This window comes from Oncorhynchus tshawytscha, linkage group LG10, assembly GCF_018296145.1.
Source record: "Oncorhynchus tshawytscha isolate Ot180627B linkage group LG10, Otsh_v2.0, whole genome shotgun sequence".
Taxonomy (NCBI): Eukaryota; Metazoa; Chordata; class Actinopteri; order Salmoniformes; family Salmonidae; genus Oncorhynchus; species Oncorhynchus tshawytscha.
In genome coordinates this window covers 20,660,304-20,683,769 of record NC_056438.1, presented here as the reverse complement: position 1 = coordinate 20,683,769, position 23,466 = coordinate 20,660,304, and the positions used below count along the sequence as shown (strand labels likewise).

The 23,466-nt window shown below is 44.9% G+C and overlaps 1 protein-coding gene across 1 annotated transcript; it reads right to left on the bottom strand.

Annotated features, from left to right (window-relative positions):
• Positions 1-4,197: 4,197 nt before the first annotated feature.
• On the bottom strand, positions 4,198-20,644 carry chrnb1l (cholinergic receptor, nicotinic, beta 1 (muscle) like). The gene is made up of 11 exons (XM_024436396.2): positions 20,268-20,644; positions 18,184-18,317; positions 17,514-17,558; positions 16,912-17,021; positions 10,493-10,601; positions 10,192-10,339; positions 9,825-10,013; positions 9,142-9,365; positions 8,766-8,941; positions 4,954-5,092; positions 4,198-4,660 (listed from the first exon to the last, which is right to left on the bottom strand). Exons 1-11 carry the CDS (start codon positions 20,347-20,349, stop codon positions 4,511-4,513), a joined length of 1,506 nt encoding a protein of 501 aa, XP_024292164.1. The 5' UTR covers positions 20,350-20,644; the 3' UTR covers positions 4,198-4,510.
• Between the last annotated feature and the right edge of the window lie 2,822 nt (positions 20,645-23,466).

Below are 23,466 nucleotides of genomic sequence, written 5' to 3'. Positions count from 1 at the left end.
GCTGCCCCCCTCTGTCAAAATGACAAACTGCAGGTGGTGAGAGGTTCAGCACCATTCTTTCATCCCTTAATTGTACATTTCTACCTCTATAAATCACTCTAGGGACGCATCCTATATAATGCATGTTTGACCAGAGCCTTATGGGCTCAATAGTGAATAGGGTGCCATTTCAGACACAACCTATGTGTTAGAATGGGCCATTAGTATAGCTTGGTAGAAGAGGATGTAGAGTTTAATCATGGGAAGATAATAACAGATGTTCTGAAGGAAATTAATGAGGCCTACAATGGAGTCAATCTGCCAATACAAGCATGGTTAGTTTACATCCAGAATGGAGAAACTACTATAGCCTAGACCCAGATTTGTTTGTGCTCTTGCCAACTCCCAAACATGGCACAGCACTTCCATAAAGAGCTAGCAAGAGAGCAGGAACTGGCGCCCAAGCTAACATCTCTAATCAAAAATTGTATTGGTCACATACACATATTTCGCAGATGTTATTGTGGGTGTAGTGAAATGCGTGTGTTCCTAGCTCCAACAGTGCAGTACTATCTAACAGTGCAGTAGTGTCTAAAAACGATTCACAACAATACACACAAATCTAAAAGAATGGAATTAAGAAATATCTAAATATTAGATTGAGCAATGTCAGAGTGGCATTGACTTAAATACAGTAGAATAGAATACAGTATATACTGTACATATGAGATGAGTAAAGCAGGTTGTAAACATTTTTAAAACATTATTAAAGTGACTAGTGTTCCATTATTAAAGTGGTCGGTCATTTCAAGTCCACGTATATAGGGCAGCAGCCTCTAAGGTGCAGGGTTGCGTAACCGGGTGGAAACGGGCTAGTGATGGATATTTAACAGTCAGATGGCTTTACAATAGATGTTTTTCAGTTTATCGGTCCCAGCTTTGACGCACCTGTACTGACCTCACTTTCTGGATGATAGCGGGGTGAACAGGCCGTGACTCAGGTGGTTCTTGATTACCTTTATGGCCTTCCTGTGACATCGGGTGCTTTAGGTGTCCTGGAGGGCAGGTAGTTTGCCCTCGGTGATGCGTTGGGCAGACCGCACCACCCCCTGGAGAGCCCTGCGGTTGTGGGTGGTGCAGTTTCCATACCAGGCGGTGATACAGCCCAACAGGATGCTCTCAATTGTGTATCTGTAAAAGTTTGTGAGAGTTTTAGGAGCCAAGCCAAATTTCTTCAGCGCTGTTGCGCCTTCTTCACCACACTATGTGTGTGGTTGGACCATTTCAGATCATCCGTGATGTGCACACCGGGGAACTTGAAGCTTTCCACCTTCTCCACTGTGGTCCCGTCGATGTGGATAGGGGGGTGCTCACTCTGCTGTTTCCTGAAGTCCACGATCAGCTCTTTTGTTTTGTTGACATTGAGTGAGAGGTTATTTTCCTGGCACCCCTCTCCTAGGAACCTCACCTCCTCCCTGTAGGCTGTCTCGTCATTGTTGGTAATCAAGCCTACTACTGTTGTGTTGTCTGCAAACTTGATGATTGAGTTGGAGGCATGTTTGGCCACGCGGTCATGGGTGAACAGGGAGTACAGGAGGGCGCTGAGCACACACCCTTGTGGGGCCCTTGTGTTGAGGATCAGCGAAGTGGAGGTGTTGTTTCCTACCTTAACCACCTGGGGACGGCCCATCAGGAAGTCCAGGACCCAGTTGCACAGGTCGGGGTTCAGACCCAGGGCCCCGAGCGTAATGATGAGCTTGGAGGGTACTATGGTTTTAAATGCTGAGCTGTAGTCAATGAACAGCATTCTTACATAGGTATTCCTCTTGTCCAGATGAGACAGGGCAGTGTGCAATGCTATGGTGATTGTATCGGTTGTGGAACTATTGGGGTGGTAAGCAAATTGAAGTGGGTCTAGGGTGTCAGGTAGGGTGGAGGTGATATGATCCTTAACTAGCCTCTCAAATCACTTCATGATGACAGAAGTGCGTGCTACGGGGTGATAGTCATTTATTTCAGTTACCTTCGCTTTCTTGGGTATAGAACAATGCTGTACATCATGAAGCATATGGGGACAGCAGACTGGGATGGGGAGAGATTGAATATGTCCGTAAACACACCAGCCAGTTGATCAGTGCTCTGAGGACGCGGCCAGGGATGACGTCTGGGCCGGCAGCCTTGCGAGGGTTAACATGCTTAAATGCTCTTACTCACATCAGCCACGGAGAAGGAGAGCCCGCAGTCCCTGGTAGTGGGCCGCGTGTTATCCTCAAAGGAGTTGAAGAAGGTGTTTAGCTTGTCCGGAAGCAAGACGTTGGTGTCCGTGATGTGGCTGGTTTTCCCTTTGTTGTCCGTGACTGTCCATAGTTCCTGCCACATACATCTCCTGTCTGAGCCCTTGAATTGCTTCTCCACTTTGTCTCTGTACTGACGTTTTGCCTGTTTGATTGCCTTATGGAGGGAATAACTACACTGTTTGTATTCGGCCATATTCCCAGTCACCTTGCCCTGGGAAAATGCTTTGGTTCGTGCTTTCACTTTCACGCGAATGCTGCCATCTATCCACGATTACTGGCTCGGGTAGGTTTTAATAGTCACATAGGGTATAGTCAAAAGAGAATAATCCTATGACAATGGTTGGTACATTAAATCAGTTATTTAATACTTCAAGCAGTGTATTGCCTTTCAAATTCAAACACTCTGGAAGACCAGGATACATTACAATTAATAACGTACAGTACCAGTCAAAAGTTTGGACACACCTACTCATTCAAGAGTTTTTCTTACATTTGACTATTTTCTACATTGTAGAATAAATCAAAACTATGAAATAACACATGTGGAATCATGTAGTAACCAAAACATTGTTTAACAAATCAAAACATATTTTATATTTTATATTCTTCAAAGTAGTTGCCACCCTTTGCCTTAATGACAGCTTTGCACACTCTTGGCATTCTCTCAACCAGCTTCATAAGCAATGGTTTTCCAACAGTCTTGAAGGAGTTCCCACATATTCTGAGCACTCCTTACCTCTCTGTTTCCAACTCATACCAAACCATCTCAATTGGGTTGAGGTCGGGTGATTGTGGAGGCCAGGTAATCTGATACAGCACTCCATCACTCCCCTTCTTGGTCAAATAACCCTTACACAGCCTGGAAGTGTGTTTTGGGTAATTGTCCTGTTGAAAAACAAATGATAGTCCCACTAAGTGCAAACCAGATGGGATGGCGTGTCGCTGCAGAATGCTGTGGTAGCCATGCTGGTTAAGTGTGCCTTGTATTCTAAATAAATCATAGACAGTGTCACCAGCAAAGCACCATCACACCCCCTCCTTCATGTGGGAACCACACGTGCAGAGATCATCCATTCGCCTTCTCTGCATCTCACAATTTCACAGCAGTTGGAACCAAAAATCTCAAATTTGGACTCATCAGCAAAAGGACAGATTTCCACCGGTCTAATGTCAATTGACCGTGTTTCTTGGCCCAAACAAGGCTCTTTTTCTTATTTTTGTGTCCTTTAGTAGCGGTTTCTTTGCAGCAATTTGACCACGTAGGCCTGATGCTCACAGTCTCCTCTGAACAGTTGATGTTGAGATGTGTCTGTTACTTGAACTATGTGAAGCTGCAATTTCTGAGGCTGGTAACTCTAATGAACTTATCCTCTGCAGCAGAGGTAACTCTGGGTCTCTTTCCTGTGGTGGTCCTCATGAGAGCCAGTTTCATCATAGCACTTGATGGTGTTTGCGATTGAAGAAACTTTTAAAGTTCTTGAAATGTTCCACATTGACTGACCTTCATGTCTTAAAGTAATGATGGACTGTCATTTCTATTTGCTTATTTGAGTTGTTCTTGCCATAATATGGGCTTGGTCTTTTACTAAATAGGGATATCTTCTGCCTACCACCCCTACCTTGTCACAACACAATTGACGCATTAAGAAGGAAAGAAATTCCACAAATGAACTGTTAACAAAGCACATCTGTTAATAGAAATGCATTCCAGGTGGCTACCTCATGAAGCTGGTGGAGAGCATGCCAAGAGGCTAAGGGTGGCTACTTTGAAAAGTATAAAATATATGTTTAACACATTTTTGGTTACTACATGATTTTCATATGTGTTACTTCATAGTTTTGATGTCTTGGCTATTATTCTACAATGTAGAAAATAGTAAAAATAAAGTAAGACCCTTGAATGGGTAGGTGTGTCCACCTGTGTCCACCTGGTACTGTATATAAATAATATATTTTTCCTATTTAAATAGATGCTAATCTATAAACGGTCTATATTAGATTATATTGCTTTCATAAAGGAGTAGGATTAGAGAAGGGGACTATTCATATCAAAGTATATGGTACTGTGTCATCCCTAACAATACACTATACATAGAACACTGAGTTTTACCTGGGGAAACCTCTGGTCCTCGTCATATCAAAGAAGTTGGTACTCAGCTATGGAATTATGGGAAGTGTAGTTCTTGTAATCCCTTGTGAGCACCAGAGTGGCTGTGCTGGGGTGTGTGAATGGACTACGGCCTCAGGGGGAAAGGTTCGTCTGGGGTGTAGTTGAGTCTGGCGTCCATGAACATGGCCAGAGTCCCCAGAGTAGTGATGATGACAAACAGCCACAGGAACAGCCTGTCCACCACGATGGCTATGTACTGCCAGTCTCCTGTCTCCTATAGGGAGGAACACACACACGCACATACGGACAGAGGGATGTGCGCACACACATGCACGCACGCACACACAAAGAGACATAGAGACATGAAAGCATGTAAGTCATGAAGAAGGAAGCACAGTATGTCTGCAGTGACACGTGGACATCACCAGGGCATGCTGGGAACACTGACTGTGCTCTGGTATGAGAGAATGGAGATTCATTTAATGAGCATGGGGAAGTTTGTGTCTGTGTGTGTGTGTGCATGCTTGCCTGTGTGTATGCGTGTCTGTGCGTTTGTGTGTAGCTCACCAAGTCGGAGCCATCCTGCTTCTTCAGCTGCTCAGCCATGTATGTGACGGCAGCGATGGCTGACTTGAGGTCCGGGGGGAGGATCAGACAGTAGTTGTCACTGTCAAAGAACCTCTGAAGCTGTACTGTACTCTCACTCCTGAGAGGGGTGGGGGGTTAGAAAGGAGGAGAGAGAGAGAAGGAAGAGAGAGAGAGAGTACAACAGTGTATGAATTTGAGAAGAAACGCAAACCCACACAAACAAATAAATGCTAACAACAAATGTAGTTAATCATGTAGTTAATCAAGTCAGAAGTGCCATATTTCTCATTACCATTGAGGGTTCCAGAGGACATACCTATGTGTCAAATAAACTTCATTAGTCATGTGGCATGTGTCCCCTCCTCCAGGTCTCTGAGTGACAGTGACACTCCTGTCACAGAGGTAATGTTGGGACAATGTATTGTGGTGCTGGTATGACATTTACATTGAAGTCATTTATCAGAAGCTCTCATCCAGAGCGACTTACAGTAGTGAGTGAATACATTTTAATATGTTTTTAGTACTGGTCCTCCGTGGGAATTGAACCCACAACACTGGCATCATGCTCTACCAACTGAGCTACACGGGACTCTGACCCCTAAAGGTATTCCTGCCTCACACAGCTGTTCCATAGCAGTATTGTTGTCAGAGAATCCACCCTGAACACTACCTTACATTAGGGTATATCTTTATGTTGGGGCTCGACAGAGGCACTGACTACCACTGGCTACGACTGACTACCACTGTCTATACCATGGGAAACTATGGTACTTCTAAGATGGCTATTATTTACTGCTATAGCATTTAAGTAATAATTATTTTACATAAACTCTACACTACATCGTCCAACCGCGCAGTGTACAAACCACATCAGAACATAAACCAATTCACATAGAGAGCAGACTATGAACATAAAATTGAACATATGAAACTGTATCCCGTTGGTTGACAAAGGATGTGAGCATTATTTTGAATGATATTGAAAGATGAAGCATCTCTGTCATGGACGTACTGTCACGACTTCCACCGAAGTTGTTCCCTCTCCTTGTTCGTTCGGCGGTCGACGTCACCGGCTTTCTAGCCGCCACCGATCCATGTTTCATTGTTCCTTTTGTTTGGTCTGTTTTACACACCTGGTTCCCATCTCATAATTATGTTCCTTATTTAATCCTCTGGTTTCCCTTTCTGTTTTGTGCGTGATCGTCTTTCGTGTATTCCAGTGTGTTGGATTTTGAGTCCTGTTTTGTCCTTGTTTGGAACGGGATTTTGTTATCAGTATCACTGTCTTCAAGCCCCAGACCAGTGATGGTCTCTGAATATGTAGGTACCACACCGTTCATGTACAGTTGGTATAAAGATAATTATCTGTATAACTTGAGGCACAAGTTCCTGGAACTTTCAATAAATTGCTTGGTTTTCCAGAAATTCTGTTTTTTCCCCGTGAATCTTCCAAACATGATTTTGGGAAAACCAGGGAATTAATTTTGCAACCTTAAGGCATATGTCATGCCAGTTGTGGCTGGTGGAACTTTGCGGGGGACGGGCTCATTCATTCTAGTCCACCAATTATTATGAGCCGTCCACTCCTCACCAGCCTCCACTGTGTCTCGTTCACATGACGTTCTTTCTTTGGGACTGTTTTATAGTCACACGGCCGCCGAGAGATGTGTTTGTTCATTAGCCAGGAACAGGGCTATTCAGTATCAGTTATCACCTCTTCAGGGAGGCCAGACTGGCACCAGGACATCATAACCTTCTGGCACCACAGAGACTATGTGTCATAGTGTGCGTTTGTTTGTGAGTTTGTGTGTGTGTGGGAGAGAGTGTGTGTGACACCGGCTCCATCTGTCTGTGGTAATGAATAGAAGCCCTGGAATGTTGCTGGCACGCAACAGGCAGGACGGAGCATAGCTAGACCCTGAGCTGTGAAGTCACACACACACACACACACACACACACAAACACACACAACACACACACACACACACACACACACACACACACACACACACACACACACACACACACACACACACACACACACACACACACACACACACACACACACACACACACACACACACACACACACACACACACACACACACACACGTAAACTCAGTGTGAAGGGCAACACCTGGTCTCTAACTAGCTCTGTGACAGCAGAGAGAGAGCGTTGAATCACTACACACTCCGAGGGAACAGTTGATTTGACACTGGCGCCATCGTCCCCAATCGCCTTGAAGCAGAGCCATCTTCTAGATAGAGTAACATCTCCATCCCTCTATCCCTCGCTCCACATCAAAACCCACAAAATCCTCCTCTACTTTGATCACTCAACACCTCTCCCTATACTCCACACTCATCTACCAGCCACCCTTCTCTCCCCTCCATCCAACCGACTGCCCCATCCCTCTCTTTCGGGATTACCCCTAATGCCCAAACCAAACAGAGGCTTATGCCCTGGCGACTGTGGATGGGGGTCTGAGGCTTAGCAGGCCTGAATATGATGCCTTTGGCCTGGGATGAGTAGTGTCCACCAGCCCTGGAGATCCTTGGGTCTCTGGGTGTTTACGAGCCCCACTCTGGGTGGTGAGACTAGGGTGGCACTCACAGACTACTGAGGGGCCAAATTAATCTGTCAGATATTTATCATCACTGAGTGAGATGTGGACAGTATAGCGGAAAGTATAATCGGAACTACTGTATTTAGAGGAGGCTATCTATGTAGAGCATAATAGAGCCCATGGAGAGTATAGTATAGTACAGTATATACTATGAAGAGTATAGTAGAGTATAGTAGAGACCACGGGGAGTATCGTATAGTATAGTATAGGCTATGGAAGAGTAGAGTATGGTAGAGGCCATGGTGAATATAGTAGAGTATAGCATAGTAGAGGGTATGGGGACTATAGTTGAGGTCATGGAGAGTATAGTAGAGGCCATGGAGAGTATAGTATAATATAGTAGAGTAGAGTTTAGTAGAGGCTATGAAGAGTATAGCAGAGGCCACGGAGAGTATAGTAGAGTATAGTAGAGGGCATGGAGAGTATAGTATAGTATATGACATGAAGAGTATAGTGTAGTAGAGATCATGGATAGTACAGTAGAGGCCATGGAGATTACAGTAGAGCATAGTAGAGGGCACGGAGAGTATAGTATAGTATAGGGCATGTAGAGTATAGTATAGTAGAGTAGAGGCCATGGAGACTATAGTAGAGTATAGTAGAGGCCATGGAGGGTAAAGTAGAAGCAATGGAGAGTATAGTATGGTGGAGTATAGTAGAATAGAGTATAGTATAGTAGAGGCTATGTTGAAGAAAGTTGAGGCTTTGGAGAGTATAGTTGAGTATAGTAGAGGCTATGAGTATAGGAGGAACATTACCTACTGTTCTAGACTATTGGGATGGTATAGAGTATAGTAGAGTATATTAGAGGGTATAGAGGTGGGAGGAATAGGAACTAGGTTCCCAGACTATAGCAGATTATGATGATATAGCACATATAGACAGACATCTATTAAGATGCCTAAAGAAGATGATACTACTGCCAAGCCTGGGCACACAATGTACCTAACTATAATATAGCTGGCACAGGAGAAAAAGGCATTTATACTTTGCCTCAGGATAGTGCTGAAAAGAAGATTCATGCTTTGGCTAGCTTGTATTCAGTCGAATAGAAATCTCTTCACCACCAAATCTTTGTAGCCAAGACGACTGTCTCAAACCGAAAGCAATTAGCTGTGATCTACTGGTGAATCCCTGGTCTGTGTGTGTTAGCTGATACTTTACCTGCCTCTCCAGGGTAGGACCAGTTCAGGGTTGATCTTCCTGAAGAAGTACTCTCCTCCCGGCCTGCGTCCGTCGATGCTCTGGAGGGGCGTATCATCACTAGGCTCCTCCTCCATAGGCTCCTCTGGGTGGGGCCTCTGCATGCCCAGGTACTTCGGCAGGAAGTGGATGAACACCTGGATGAGAGGTCAAACGTCAAGGTTTTAGCAGGAAGTAGCAAATATATGTCCCCTTGGCATTGAACCAGCGCAGAAGCAGGAAATTGCATAGAGATGTATTGCAAAGATAATGAAGAAGAAGAATGCTGAGGATCCTAGAGTCTATATCTCATATAGACTACACCATCCGTAGCACCGCCACGTAGGCTACAGCTCACCTTGCGCACCCAAGGGGGCATAATGTGTGTGTAGGGGGTCCGATGGTGCAAGTTGAGGACCACCACACTGAGGATGACTGAGAAGGTGACCAGGATCATGGTGAACATGACATAGTTAACAATAAGAGGGATGGCCAGGGAGGTCTCGGGGACCTTGTCAGCCAGCAGCAGCATGAACACAGTGAGAGCGATGAGGACAGAGATAGACAGGGTCATCTTCTCACCTGGGAGAGAGAGGGAAACACAGGGCTAAAACATGGCGGCTATGTATCTACTGCAGTTGTCTGGCAAGTGATGAAGACTGTGCTTAAACATTATGAACCACCTAATGACAAATATTGCTTCTTTTACAACTGCGGACCACATTAAGTTGGTTCATGGGCCACTTCTGGCCAGCAGGCTGGCAGTTTGAGACACCTGTTCTAAAAAATTTAAATAAACCCCCAAGAAGTATAAACAGACTACATAAACATCGTACCCAGAGCACAACATATATTCTTACGGATACTTCCTTGCTGTGTAATCAACAATGGCAAGCTACTCATCTCAATTTATCATTGAGATGGAAAGAGGGCACACATCCTATCTTTGTGCTAAGTGTGCCCTCTATCCAGTTCTACGCAAGTTACACATGCCAATGAGACATAATGTGCATATGTTCCAGAGTGTGAATTGGGACTGACATGCGCCAGGTGGTAGATAGAAGACAAAGATGGCCAGGACCATGGTGAGGATGCAGGGCACGATGATGTTAACGACATAGAAGAGAGGCTTCCTCTCGATGATGAGATAAAAGGTGATGTCTTCATACAGGTCCTCGGGGTTCACGTTCTTTCTGCTGGGCTTATGGCAGATCGCCCACTCCCCGTTCTCTGTGGAAAGGGAAAGGGAGATGAAGGGCAGAGGGGAGATGGGGAAAGGGGGAAGGCAGTGGGAGGAGTGGAGAGGTGTACGAGGGGATAAAAGAGAAGAGCAGAGAAGAGAAAAGAATAGGAAGTAAGAAAAGAGAGGCCAGAAGAGAGAAGAGAAGAGAAGGGAGAGGACTCTAACCAGTGAAGGCGTTCTCATCTATGATAATCTCATGTATCTCCTCTCCTTTCTCATCCAGGGCGTACTGCAGGTCCACCTCTGATGAGTCGTAGGTGTAGGAGCGGAACACCATGGTGCAGTTCTGCCAGTCAAACGGAAAGTACGCCACCTATAGGCAAAGAAGGTTATTACAGAGTGGGAGTGCTGATCTAGGGACCTGATCCTAGATCAGCAGTCCTACTTTGAGAAGCTTTATGAATATGGGCCCTGGTTCGTTACCTCTATTGGTTAATAATAATATAATCATTTATTGATAATGTACCTCGATAGGGCAGCTGCTGCGGTAGATAGCAGGAGGCAGCCAGTTGACTGTCCCATCACTGTAGACCAGCACGTTGACATACAGAGCCACGTCAAACTGACCATCATTACTGTGTGGATAAGGAGGTTCACATAAAGGACAATCAGGAGTCATGTGATGCATATTTTATTAATCTAACCTTAATTTAGAAAGGGGATTCCGATTGAGACCAAGGTCTCCTTTTCAAGGGAGCCCTGCATCGTTGCTTTGTCATTGTGGGGTGTTGAGTGTAGATTGATAAAAACATTATATATATATATATATATATATATATATATATGTATATATATATTAGAATAAGGCTGTAACATAACAAAATGTGGAAACAGTGAAGGGGTCGGAATAGTTTCAAATGCACTGTAAATTAATAAAAAATGAAAAGCTGAAATGTCTTGAGTCAATAAGTATTCAATCCTGTTGAATGGCAAGCCTAAATGTATTTTCATAAGTAAAACTTTGCCTAACAAGTCACATAATGAGTTGCATGGACTCACTCTGTGATGCAACACACACATCACTGAGTAGCAATCTTTACATTTTCAAGCATGGTGGTGGCTGCAACATTTTATGAGTTTGCTTGTGAGTTTTTTTGTATAAAAATGAGCAGAATAGAGCTAAGCACAGGCAAAATCCTAGAGGGAAACCTGGTTCAGTCTGCTTTCCAACAGACACTGAAGGTTCCTGAGTTACCTATTTACAGTTTTGACTTAAATTCTCTTGAAAATGTATGGCAAGACTTGAAAATGTCTGTCTGGTAATGATCAAAAACCAACTTGACAGACCTTGAAGAATTTTTGCAAATATTGTACAATCTAGGTGTGCAAATATCTCAGAGACTTACCCAGAAAGACTCACATCTGTAATTGCTGCCAAAGGTGATTCTAACATGTATTGACTCAGGGGGTTGAATACTTATGCAATCAAGCAATTATTATTATTATTATTATTTTTTACAAATGTTCGAATTTTTCTTCCACTTTGACATTACAGAGTATTTTTTGTAGATCGTTGGCAAAAAAATGACAATTAAATCCATTTTAATCCCACTTTGTCACACAACAAAGTGTGGAAAAGTCAAGGGGTGTGAAGTAGTTCAAAACAACACAGTAGGTTACTTCAAAACAACACAGTATAACTCAAGAAGAGCTCTGGGAGGCCCCCAACCATTTTTTTCTACATATTTAGTTCAAGTGTAATTAACACACTGCTTAGCATATTTGTATGTTTTGTGCAATACACATGATTTCCAGTGTTCTACTTGTGACAATAATTTGTGTTTAGGTTGATGGTCACTAGACTGTTCACTGATTGTTAAGGATTGTTCTCAAATTGTTTGATAGTGATTGACGTTAGAGCTACTGAAGTTTCAATGACAAACTGATTAGTATTCCATTGATGACATTATGAACACTGTGTGATTCTGTAGCAGCTGGCAAAGTCACTGTCTTTTGTTTTGACTTCATACCAGCCTCTTGGCAGATGTTTAGAGAACGTTTGGTACTGTCTGATTAGAATATAAAGGGCCTGTTTCCAAGAGGCCCGTAAGACACTTTTTTTGCTTCTGCTCTAGAGGTGTGCTCACTGAATTCTTGTATTAAATCGGATAGATTTTTGATTCATTTCATCAATTGCTCTCCTTTTGGTTCACCTGAAAAACCCCTTTACACCAACATTACCCACAACAATTGAGAGGTAGAGCCGACATGCAATGTGTTTAAATGATCACAGTGTTACGCGGATTGATCGTTTTTTTGTGTCATTGGAAAACAACTCTTAATTCAAATGTTCTACTTAAGTAAAAGGCAACCCTGTCACTTGGTTTGCAACTGAGCTGAGAGATGGGGCTGAAGGAATTCAATCATGCTCAAAATCATAGATGGAGATATGGATGCAAGGACTGGCAGTCCACAAGATCATCATGATAGTTATAACATCATATTTTGAAGCTTTTAATAATTGAAGATTCCTGTTACTGTATGTGGAAGATATCTGGATCAGGCAATTGCATTGTTTCAAAAGAAGGCATGGATTTCCTCCTGCACTTGGACAAACTCGTATTCTATAGCTGAAAATATAGTCAATGGATTGCCATGGAAATGGATTGCCTGGAAATGTCAGCCTTTGACTCAACCTGTCACCATCTAAATGTATTCGTTGGGCACTGTATTTCTTAATAGTTGAGGTAGGTGGAATCCAAACAATGAGTGTTGAGGCATGCTACATCCATTACAGGGAGAGTTGAAGTTTCTTATTTTCGACTTCCCTAAAGGGTTGTTTTTGCTGTAGACGAGTCACGAGAGACCAGGTAGCACTGAAAACACTAGAAAACTGTTTCATTGTTTGGTAGAAGCTGTTTGTAGATTACTGCTAACTGTTCCACTCACTCTTCAACAGCTTTTTCTAGTGACATCGATCAGAATGTCACAGACCCAATAGATGACTTCTGGGTTTGGGCTCAGTCTCAACGGCAAAATCTTCATAATGTCTCCCATCATTGAGTCCTGGGAAGAGGAGGGCCGCAAGGACAACACCAGCCTGATTCTGTTCATCTCACTGTTAAAGGTGGGCCTGGACTGTCTGATCCTGTCCATCTGCCTGTGCCGGCTTCACACCTCCTTCATGGGCGGCTGTGGCCTCTGAGTCTTCCTGGTCGGCATGGTGTTGGCATGCGCCATGGCGGCTGTGTGGTTCCTCGGACCTGCCTGCTCCCCAGTGTCCAAGTGCTTCCTCTTGGAGCATGCCTCGGACCTGCCTGCTCCCCAGTGTCCAAGTGCTTCCTCTTGGAGAATGCCTCGGACCTGCCTGCTCCCCAGTGTCCAAGTGTTCCTCTTGGCGCATGCCTCGGACCTGCCTGCTCCCCAGTGTCCAAGTGCTTCCTCTTGGAGCATGCCTCGGACCTGCCTGCTCCCCAGTGTCCAAGTGCTTCCTCTTGGAGCATGCCTCGGACCTGCCTGCTCCCCAGTGTCCAAGTGTTTCCTCTTGGCGCATGCCTCGGACCTGCCTGCTCCCCAGTGTCCAAGTGTTTCCTCTTGGAGCATGCCTCGGACCTGCCTGCTCCCCAGTGTCCAAGTGTTTCCTCTTGGAGAATGCCTCGGACCTGCCTGCTCCCCAGTGTCCAAGTGCTTCCTCTTGGAGCATGCCTCGGACCTGCCTGCTCCCCAGTGTCCAAGTGCTTCCTCTTGGCGCATGCCTCGGACCTGCCTGCTCCCCAGTGTCCAAGTGCTTCCTCTTGGAGCATGCCTCGGACCTGCCTGCTCCCCAGTGTCCAAGTGCTTCCTCTTGGCGCATGCCTCGGACCTGCCTGCTCCCCAGTCTCCAAGTGCTTCCTCTTGGAGCATGCCTGGACCTGCCTGCTCCCCAGTGTCCAAGTGTTCCTCTTGGAGCATGCCTCGGACCTGCCTGCTCCCCAGTGTCCAAGTGCTTCCTCTTGGAGCATGCCTCGGACCTGCCTGCTCCCCAGTCTCCAAGTGCTTCCTCTTGGAGCATGCCTCGGACGTGTTCAACGAGCTGCCTCTGCCCATGCTAGCCCTGGGGCTGCTGGACTATGCCTCCGAGCCACGCTACGCCGGGTGCCACACCGTCCCCTGTAGAGCCCTGTGGAACTGCGCCCTGACGCTGCTGGTGTGGGTGCTGCCCGGCGTGCGCTCCTGCAGCTCAGCTGTCAGCAATCTCATAGAAGTCGAATACGAGGGAGGGAAGAACCCTTTAATGTGCGTGGTGCAGTAGTCTGTGATAGTGGGGCATTTCTTGGTGGGGATCTGCATAGGCATTTCCTGTGTGCTGCTGCCCCACTACAAACAGCTGTCCTTATGGATGGAGGAGGCCAACAGGCTGACAGAGCAGTGGGACGACGTCAACCCAACACTGCAGAGCAACTTGAGCTTCAGGTATGCCCAAGTTAGGGCAGCTAGGGGCCAACGAGGACGAGGAGAATGCATCCTTTACGTCAGTCTGACTTGGCTTCAGAAAAACGTGGGCATCTTACCTGGTAATGTGCATCATCTGTGAGGTCCTGGGCCTAGTGGTCCCAGCATACATCGGCATTAACCTCCTGCGGTTTGAGTGCGCCAACAGCTTATTGGTGGGGCTGGCTCAAGAGCGACTGGCTGGGGCCGTACAGCTATCTCCCCGATGGCATCTGCCAGTTGCACGATTTATTGGCACTTAAGTAGATGAGCCGTTACAGACTATGAGAAGCATGGACAGAAACCCATTCCTGCATTTACAGTTGAAGTTGGAAGCTCACATACACTTAGGTTGGAGTGATTAAACTCGTTTTTCAAACACTCCACAAATTTCTTGTTAACAAACTATAGTTTTGGCAAGTTGGTTAAGACGTCTACTTTGTGCATGACACAAGTCATTTTTCAAACAATTGTTTAAAGACAGATTATTTCACTTATAATTCACTGTATCACAATTCCAGTGGGTCAGAAGTTTACATACACTAAGTTGACTGTCTCTTTAAACAGCTTGGAAAATTCCAGAAAATTATGTCATGAGGGTGCTTTGCTGCAGGAGGGGATGGTGTACTTCACAAAATAGATGGCATCATGAGGCAGGAAAATGATTTGGATATATTGAAGCAACATCTCAAGACATCAGTGAAGAAGTTAACGCTTGGTCGCAAATGGGTTTTCCAAATGGACAATGACCCCAAGCATACTTCCAAAGTTGTGGCAAAATGGCTTAAGGACAACAAAGTCAAGGTATTGGAGTGGCCATCACAAAGCCCTAACCTCAATTATTTTGTACATTTGTGGGCAGAACTGACTCAGTTACACCAGCTCTGTCAGGAGGAATGGGCCACAATTCACCCAACTAATTGTCGAAATCTTGTGGGAGGCTACCCGAAACGTTTGAATCAAGTTAAATAATTTAAAGACAATGCTACCAAATACTAATTGAGTATATGTAAACTTCTGACTCACTGGGAATGTGATGAAAGAAATAAAATATTAAATAATCATTCTTTCTACTATTATTCTGACATTTCACATTCTTAAAATAAAGTGGTGATCCTAATTGACCTAAGACAGGGAAATTTTACTCGGATTAAATGTCAGGAATTGTGAAAAACGGAGTTTAAATGCATATGGCTAAGGTGTGTAAATATCCGACTTCAACTGTAGCTAATTCAAAACACTGTAGGCTTCTCTTAACAACACTGTAGCGTACATAACTCAAGAAGAGATAAATGCATATCCCATGAAACTGATTTAGATCAAATGGTGTGCAGATAACACATGAATGCTTCACCTGTAAAACGTAACAAATTATCACGATTGACAGTAAGAAATGTGAAAGGAGGGTGACCACAAACAATTGTGCGTAAAGTATAGGTAAAGAAAAACATTTGCAGGATATTTTTCAGCTCTGGGGAAAAGCAATGTGGGGTGCGGGACAGGGCCAAAAGAAAAAGCCCCAAGTTTTAGGCACATCTAAGGAGTGCAGAGTTTTTCCTGTTCAGTGTCACATGGTCAGGAAAAACTCTTGGTTATGGAACATGGATGGCTGTTCTCTGCTATTCCAACCTCTTGGTGATGGAACCTGGATGGTGTTCTCTGCAATTCTAAACTATTGGTGATGGAACATGGGATGATGTTCTCTGCTCTTCCAACCTCTTGGTGATGGAACCTGGATGGTGTTCTCTGCAATTCTACACTATTGGTGATGGAACATGGATGATGTTCTCTGCTCTTCCAACCTCTTGGTGATGGAACCTGGATGGTGTTCTCTGCAATTCTAAACTATTGGTGATGGAACATGGATAATGTTTTCTGCTATTCTTGTATCACCCATGATACAAGTCAGTATTCAACATCCGTCCATGTCTGAGGATGTTGGGAGATGACATGGAAACAGGCCACTAGGGGCAACAGTGAGCTCTGTTACCTTCAAGTAGGTTTTGGTTTTGTTATGGCATTGTGGACAGGGATGGCAGAGGGTTGTGAACCAAATGTTGCAAGGTCAAATCCAGTGATGAAATATTTATTTTTGATTTTTGTATTAAGCACATCCCAAACCTTAACCCTTACCTTAACCATTCAGAGTTAATGCCTAACCTTAAGGTTTTGGAATTAATGCCTACATTTAACCATAACCTTAACAATGTTGAGTTAATTCGTAAACTTAATTTTAAACACTCAACTTTGAAATTTGACATTCTGAAGTGAGACTGTGAGAGCTGGTTGGATGGAACATGGATGGTGTTCTCTGCTATTCCAAACTCTTGGTCATGGAACATGGATGGTGTTCTCTGCTTTTCCAAACTCTTGGTGATGGAACCTGGATGGTGTTTCTGCTATTCCAAACTCTTGGTCATGGAACATGAATGGTGTTCTATGCTATTCTATTTTGGAGTAGGACAGGAGTCTCACTTGTTGATGAGGTAGATGTCTGGCCGCCACACCTTGTTGGGAGGAATCCTGAGGACATCTATATTATCGTAATCCTCTGGATTCCATGATAATCTGTAGTCAGTCCACGCCTAGAGAGAGAGGGAGGGAGAGAGGGTGCGTTAAAGAGAGAGAGAGAGAGAGAGAGAGGAGCAGCAAAAGAGATACAGTCACAATGTGAGGAGGAGATAAAACCAAAGGACAGAATGGGAACAGAGAATCATTACTGCTTTTGTCTGGTGTTGCTGTCATTTATAACGTGACTAAGGCAGTCTCATTGACATACACACACACTGCACTGTCACACACACTCAGGCCCGCTCCAATAACAATTAGCACTGCAGACCGAGGGAGCGAGGGAAGAAGAGACGGGCGAAAAATGAAAAGAAAGAAAGAGAGAGATGGAGTGAGAGAGCGAAAGAGCAAGGCTGCATGCGTGAGGGATAAAGAAAGAAATACTTTTCCATTATAAAAAGTGACAAGTCCCATTTTTGAAAGAGAGGGGTAACGTGGAGATGAGAAGAGAGGGAGTCAACGAGGGAGGATTAGCGGAGAGATGATGAAGATAAATGCTTGACGCTCACCATATTCATGAACACATTGGTTGTCATCTCCTCGTTCTTCTCATTCTGCCCAGAGAGATCGAGACATTAAGCTGGGGGTGAGTCACATTCTGCCCAGAGACAGAGACATTAAGCTGGGGGATGAGTCTCATTCTGCCCAGAGACAGAGACATTAAGCTGGGGGTGAGTCTCATTCTGCCCAGAGACAGAAACATTAAGCTGGGGGTGAGTGTCATTCTGCCCAGAGACAGAGACATTACGCTGGGGGTGAGTCTCATTCTGCCCAGAGACAGATACATTAAGCTGGGGGTGAGTTTCATTCTGCCCAGAGAAATAAAGACATTAAGCTGGGGATGAGTTTCATTCTGCCGAGAGAGATAGAGACATTAAGCTGGGGGTGAGTCTTGTCATGCATGGCAGCCCGCTATACTCAATCCTGTCCTAGGAAAGCATAATTGGCTATGCATGATTGGAGGCTCTATGTCTCTGAGAGAGGGCTGGCTGGCAGGATAGTTGGCAGTGCCAAGTGTGTCTGTGTGTGTGTGTCCTCAAGAGCAAGTTTGTATTTGTTTCTTTGTGTCTATGTATGAATTGTTTGAGTGGTTATGTGTGTGTGTCTGTGTGTGTTTATTTGTGTTATCGTGTGTGTGTGTGTTTATATATGTGTTCCGTGTGCGTGTCTGTGTCGTACCAGGCTGACGAGCTGGGAGAGGGTCATCCCCACTCGGACCTGGACTTTCTCCTCCCATTGTTTAGCTGGCCGGACCTTCAGGTTGTAGTTCTGGAAGATCTTCTGGTGAAGCAGCCTCTCTGACTCTGACGCACCTGGAGAGAGATAGAGAGAGAGGGAAAGATGGAGAGAGAGATTGAGGGAGGAGGGCGAGGGAGAGAGGTGGAGAGAGAGAGGGAGAGAAAAATAGAGAGAGAGAGGGAGGCAGAGAGAGCAAGAGATGAGAGATACCGAGAGCGAGAGAGCAAGAGAGAGATGGAAATAGAGAGAGGGAAAGAGCGAAAGATATGGAATGAGAAGGGAACAAGAGGAGAGAGAGAGGCTGAGGGTAAGAAAGTAAGGAGCAGGTGGATGTAAAATGGGCAGCAAAGGGGATCTGTACTGTAATCGATATCCACTATTGCACCACAAGTTCAAAGAAATATCTGGAACAGTGGCAAAATATGAAATCAAAATAGATTCTAAACAGAATGATCACACAATGGAGTGTTAATGAGCTTCGTTAAATGTTCCATTTGATCCCTGATGAAGGAACACTTTACTTTGATCTTTCATTCTTTCAATGTGGACTTCTGGGGCTGTAATTGTCAAGCTTCTTAGAAAACATCTAAGGATCGGCTCCCTCCTGTCCATGTAATCTTATTCATCAGAGCTCGTACTCTAAGACGCTCAGTAAATATGAGCACTGATTTATATTTTTGCTTCCATCAAACAGTAATATTCTACTAATCTACCAAACTATGTACTTCTCTCTTTAACTCTCTTTCCATATGTCTATCTCTCTATTTCTATTGCCCCTCTGTCTCTTTATATTTCTCTACCCTTCTCTCTCTTTTCGACAGGTCATTAACTGCCTCATTCCCTGTCCTCTATCACAGTCACTCTATCACAGTCTGGATGCCTCGCTCTCTCTCCCCATGTCTCGCTCTCCCTTTTTGCCTTTCCAACACTCCATTTCCTTCTCTCTTTATCTCCCTTTCCTTCTCCTTCCCTCTCTCTTTCATTTTCTCTAGCTCCCTTTCCCTCCCTCCCTCTCTCTCTTCCCCCCTTCTCCCTCTCTCTCTTTGGAGGAAATCATAAAATCCCTGATCCCTTCATACCTCTCCTGCCTGGTTTCCTTCCCCAGAGAGAGAGAGAGGAGGGGCACATACAATGACACTACACCACCACAGTAGGCACCCAGGGGAGACAATGGCCTAGAGGTCACCAGCTAGCATGGGGGGATGTTTGAGAGGTGAGGCATTGGCCTAGAGGTCACCAGCTAGCATGGGGGGATGTTTGAGAGGTGAGGCATTGGCCTAGAGGTCACCAGCTAGCATGGGGGATGTTTGAGAGGTGAGACAATGGCCTAGAGGTCACCAGCTAGCATGGGGGACGTTTGAGAGGGGAGACAATGGCCTAGAGGTCACCAGCTAGCATGGGGGACGTTTGAGAGGGGAGACCATGGCCTAGAGGTCACCAGCTAGCATGGGGGATGTTTGAGAGGGGAGACCATGGACTAGAGGTCACCAGCTAGCATGGGGGATGTTTGAGAGGGGAGACCATGGCCTAGAGGTCACCAGCTAGCATGGGGGACGTTTGAGAGGGGAGACAATGGCCTAGAGGTCACCAGCTAGCATGGGGGATGTTTGCTTGCAACACCCCCACTGGGTGGTGTGGTCAAAGTCAAAGGCACGGATCTTGGTCGGGTGTATGTTTTTTTTCTTCTGTCTGTCACTCAAAGCCAAAGTGCACAGAGGCTAGAGTGGTACTGTTATTAGGTTGCTAATAAAGTAATGACAATGACATACTGTAATGACATTTTTACCCATCTTTTTAAAGAGATGTAATTTATGACTTACACATACCATGGGTTTCTTCAGTTGCTTAACACACAACCTCAACCTCAATGAGGACAACCTCAACCTCAGATGCAAACAAATATATGCCCATGCCATGCATTGCACACACACACACACACACACACACACACACACACACACACACAATTATGGGCCGTCCTCCCCTCAGCAGCCTCCACTGACACGCACACAAACTGTCCTTACCAGTGAGAGTGAGGCAGAGGCAAGCAGACACCACCCACAGGAAAAGGTTCATCCTCACTCCCATCTTCATCCACATAGTCATCCTCAAAATACCTCAGACCACAAGGACCCACAACGTCTTGCCCCTTCACCTGTCAACCAACAAACCAACCAAACTGTATCGTAGGGGCGTACCGACCTTACCCACCAACTGTACCCACTATTCCAATCGGTGGGCACTCTAACCACCTTTAGCAGGAATCTGGATAGTCCAATGAAGTCGCTAATCGTTAACACACGCCCCCACACACGCATCCAGGTCCAGAGCATTAAACAGGCCAACACAGCCGCTACACCACCATTTAGCTATGCCAACCTTACAGGCAGAGTCCTGCTTGTGCGAGTGAACAGTTTCTTTCTCTCTCTCTCTCTCTCTCTCTCTTCTCTTTTCTTTTTGGGTGGGAGTCGTCTGCCTGGGGACGCTCTCACCTGATTGGCCGGTGGTGCTGGGAGTGACAGGAGGGAGGAGTTTGTTATGGACTATGAAAGCCTCCGTAGTCAGACACCTGTTGGTGAGGTTTTGGCCGGGGGGGTATGGGTCATGACAATAGGTATATTTTTGGGGAGAACAACAGGGTGACGTTCAGATGATACCCCCCCCCCTTTGTTCTTCCCAAAAATATACCTGTTGTCATGACCCCACATCAGGTCACACTGTGCTTTTGGTGGAAACCTCATTGTACATGCTGCTATTTCCCTGGTTTGACTTCCTGACAGGTCGCCAAATTGCGTGCTACCCTCTAATGTCTCTCTCTCTTTCACTTCATCAATGTATCTGTCTAGCCATCTGTGTCTTTTTAGTTAGACTGTATGTTGCCCTCTCTCACTCTCTCTCTCTGCGTCTCTGTCCTTTGGTGGAATGGCATTCCAAGCTCTGCCCAGTGTATGATATGTGGAGCTTTGGAAAGACTGGGGGGGGGACGACTCCAGCTCAGACATGAACCAACCATAAAACACCACAGCCAGTCCTGTCCAGAGTCCAACACCTGGTCAACACATTCAAACATCACACCACTATCAACACAGGTAATCAGGCTAGAAGGCCGTCTCAAGGGCTAGACATGTCATAAATAGACAGGGACTGGATGACATTACCTGACTAGGAGAATCTATGGGCCTTGGTCTATGACTAGTAGAGGCCTGAGTTTCTCCTGGTCAGGTCTAAAAGTCAGGGAAAATACCTGGTCCAACATTTTTTATGATGGCTTCCTCCCTTTTTCTTTATTCTCGCATTCACCCCTACTCTCTTTCTGCCCCCCCCTCTCATTCTCTCTCTTCCTCCATCCCTGTCCTGCTCAATTCAATTTCAATTTAAGGGGCATTATTGGCTTGGGAAACATATGTTTACATTGCCAAAGCAAGTGAAATAGCTAATACAAAATTAACAGTAAACATTTACAATCACAAAATTACCCAACAATTAAGACATTTCAAATGTCATATTATGTCTATATACAGTGGTGTAATGATGTGCAAAAGGGAAAATAAATAAACATAAATATAGGTTGTATTTACAATGGTGTTTGTTCTTCACTGGTTGCCCTCTTCTTGTGGTAACAGGTCACAAATCTTGCTGCTGTGATTGCACACTGTGGTATTTCACCCAATAGATATGGGAGTTTATAAAAACTGGATTTGGTTATACATTTGGCAGGAGGTTCAGTTTCCACCTCATTTATTGGGAAGTGTGCACAAAGCCTGTCTTTGGGTCAGTCATGGTCAGGTATTCTACCACTGTGTGTGTCTGTTAAGGGCCAAATAGCATTCTAGTTTGCTATTTTTTTTGTAAATTCTTTCCAATGTGTCAAGTAATTATCTTTTTGTTTTCTCATGATTTGGTCGCGTCTAATTGTGTTGCTGTCCTGGTGATCTGTGCTGTCTGTTTGTGTTTGTGAACAGAGCCCCAGGACCAGCATGCGTGGGGGATTCTTCTCCAGGTGCATTTCTTTGTAGGTGATGGTGATTGTTATGAAAGGTTTGGGAATCGCTTCCTTTTAGGTGGTTGTAGAATTTAACTGATCTTTTCCGGATTTTGGTAATTAGCAGGTTATGATTTGGTGTTTTAAGTTGTACTCGGAGGATATTTTTGTAGAATTCTGCATGCAGAGTCTTAATTTGGTGTTTGTCCCAGTTTGTGAATTCTTGGTTGGTGAGTGGACCCCAGACCTCACAACCATCAAGGGCAATGGGTTGTATAACTGATTCAAGTATTTTTAGCCAGATCCCAATGGGTATGTTGAATTTCATGTTCCTATTGATGGCATAGAAGGCAAGGCATGCTTGCCTTGTCTCTCAGATCGTTCACAGCTTTGTGGAAGTTACTTGTGAAGCAGTTTAGGCCGAGGTATATATTATTTGTGTGTTCTAGGGCAATGGTGTCTAGATGGAATTTGTATTTTTGGTCCTGGCAACTGGACCTTTTTTTGGAACACCATTATTTTTGTCTTACTGAAATTTACTGTCAGAGCCCAGGTCTGACAGAATCTGTGCAGAAGATCTAAGTGCTGCTGTTGTAACGGGATTCCTCCTGGGAAGGAGAGGCGGACCAAAATGCAGCCTGGTTATAATTCATGGTTCTTCAATAATGAAACTCAACATGAATAAACTACAAAACAAGAAACGTGAAAACCCGAAACAGTTCCGTGTGGTACAAACACTGACACAGGAGACAACCACCCACAAAACCCAACACAAAACAGGCTACCTAAATATGGTTCCCAATCAGAGACAATGACTAACACCTGACTCTGATTGAGAACCATATCAGGCCCAAACACAGAAACAGACAAACTAGACATCCAACATAGAATGGCCACTCAGATCACACCCTGACCAAACAAAACATAGAAACATACAAAGCAAACTATGGTCAGGGTGTGACAGCTGTAGGCCATCCTTGGTTGGGGACAGAAGCACCAGATCATCAGCAAACAGACGTTTGACTTCAGATTCTAGTAGGGTGAGCCCGGGTGCTGCAGACTCTTCTAGTGCCCTCGCCAATTAATTAATATATATGTTGAAGAGGGGGGCTTAAGGTGCATCCTTGTCTCATCCCCCGGCCTTGGGGAAAGAAATGTGTGTATTTTTTGCTAATTTTAACCGCACACTTTGTGTACATGGATTTTATAATGTTGTATGTTTTTCCCCCAACACCAATTTC

Bases quoted from the DNA above. Each gene is read 5' to 3' on its own strand.
- chrnb1l (XM_024436396.2), bottom strand. From the start codon at position 20,349: ATGACTATGTGGATGAAGATGGGAGTGAGGATGAACCTTTTCCTGTGG. The intron at 18,318-20,267 runs GTAAGGACAGTT...ATCTCTCTCCAG, and splicing joins CCTCTGCCTCACTCTCACTG to GTGCGTCAGAGTCAGAGAGG. The intron at 4,661-4,953 runs GTGAGCTACACA...TCCTCCCTATAG, and splicing joins AGCAGGATGGCTCCGACTTG to GAGACAGGAGACTGGCAGTA.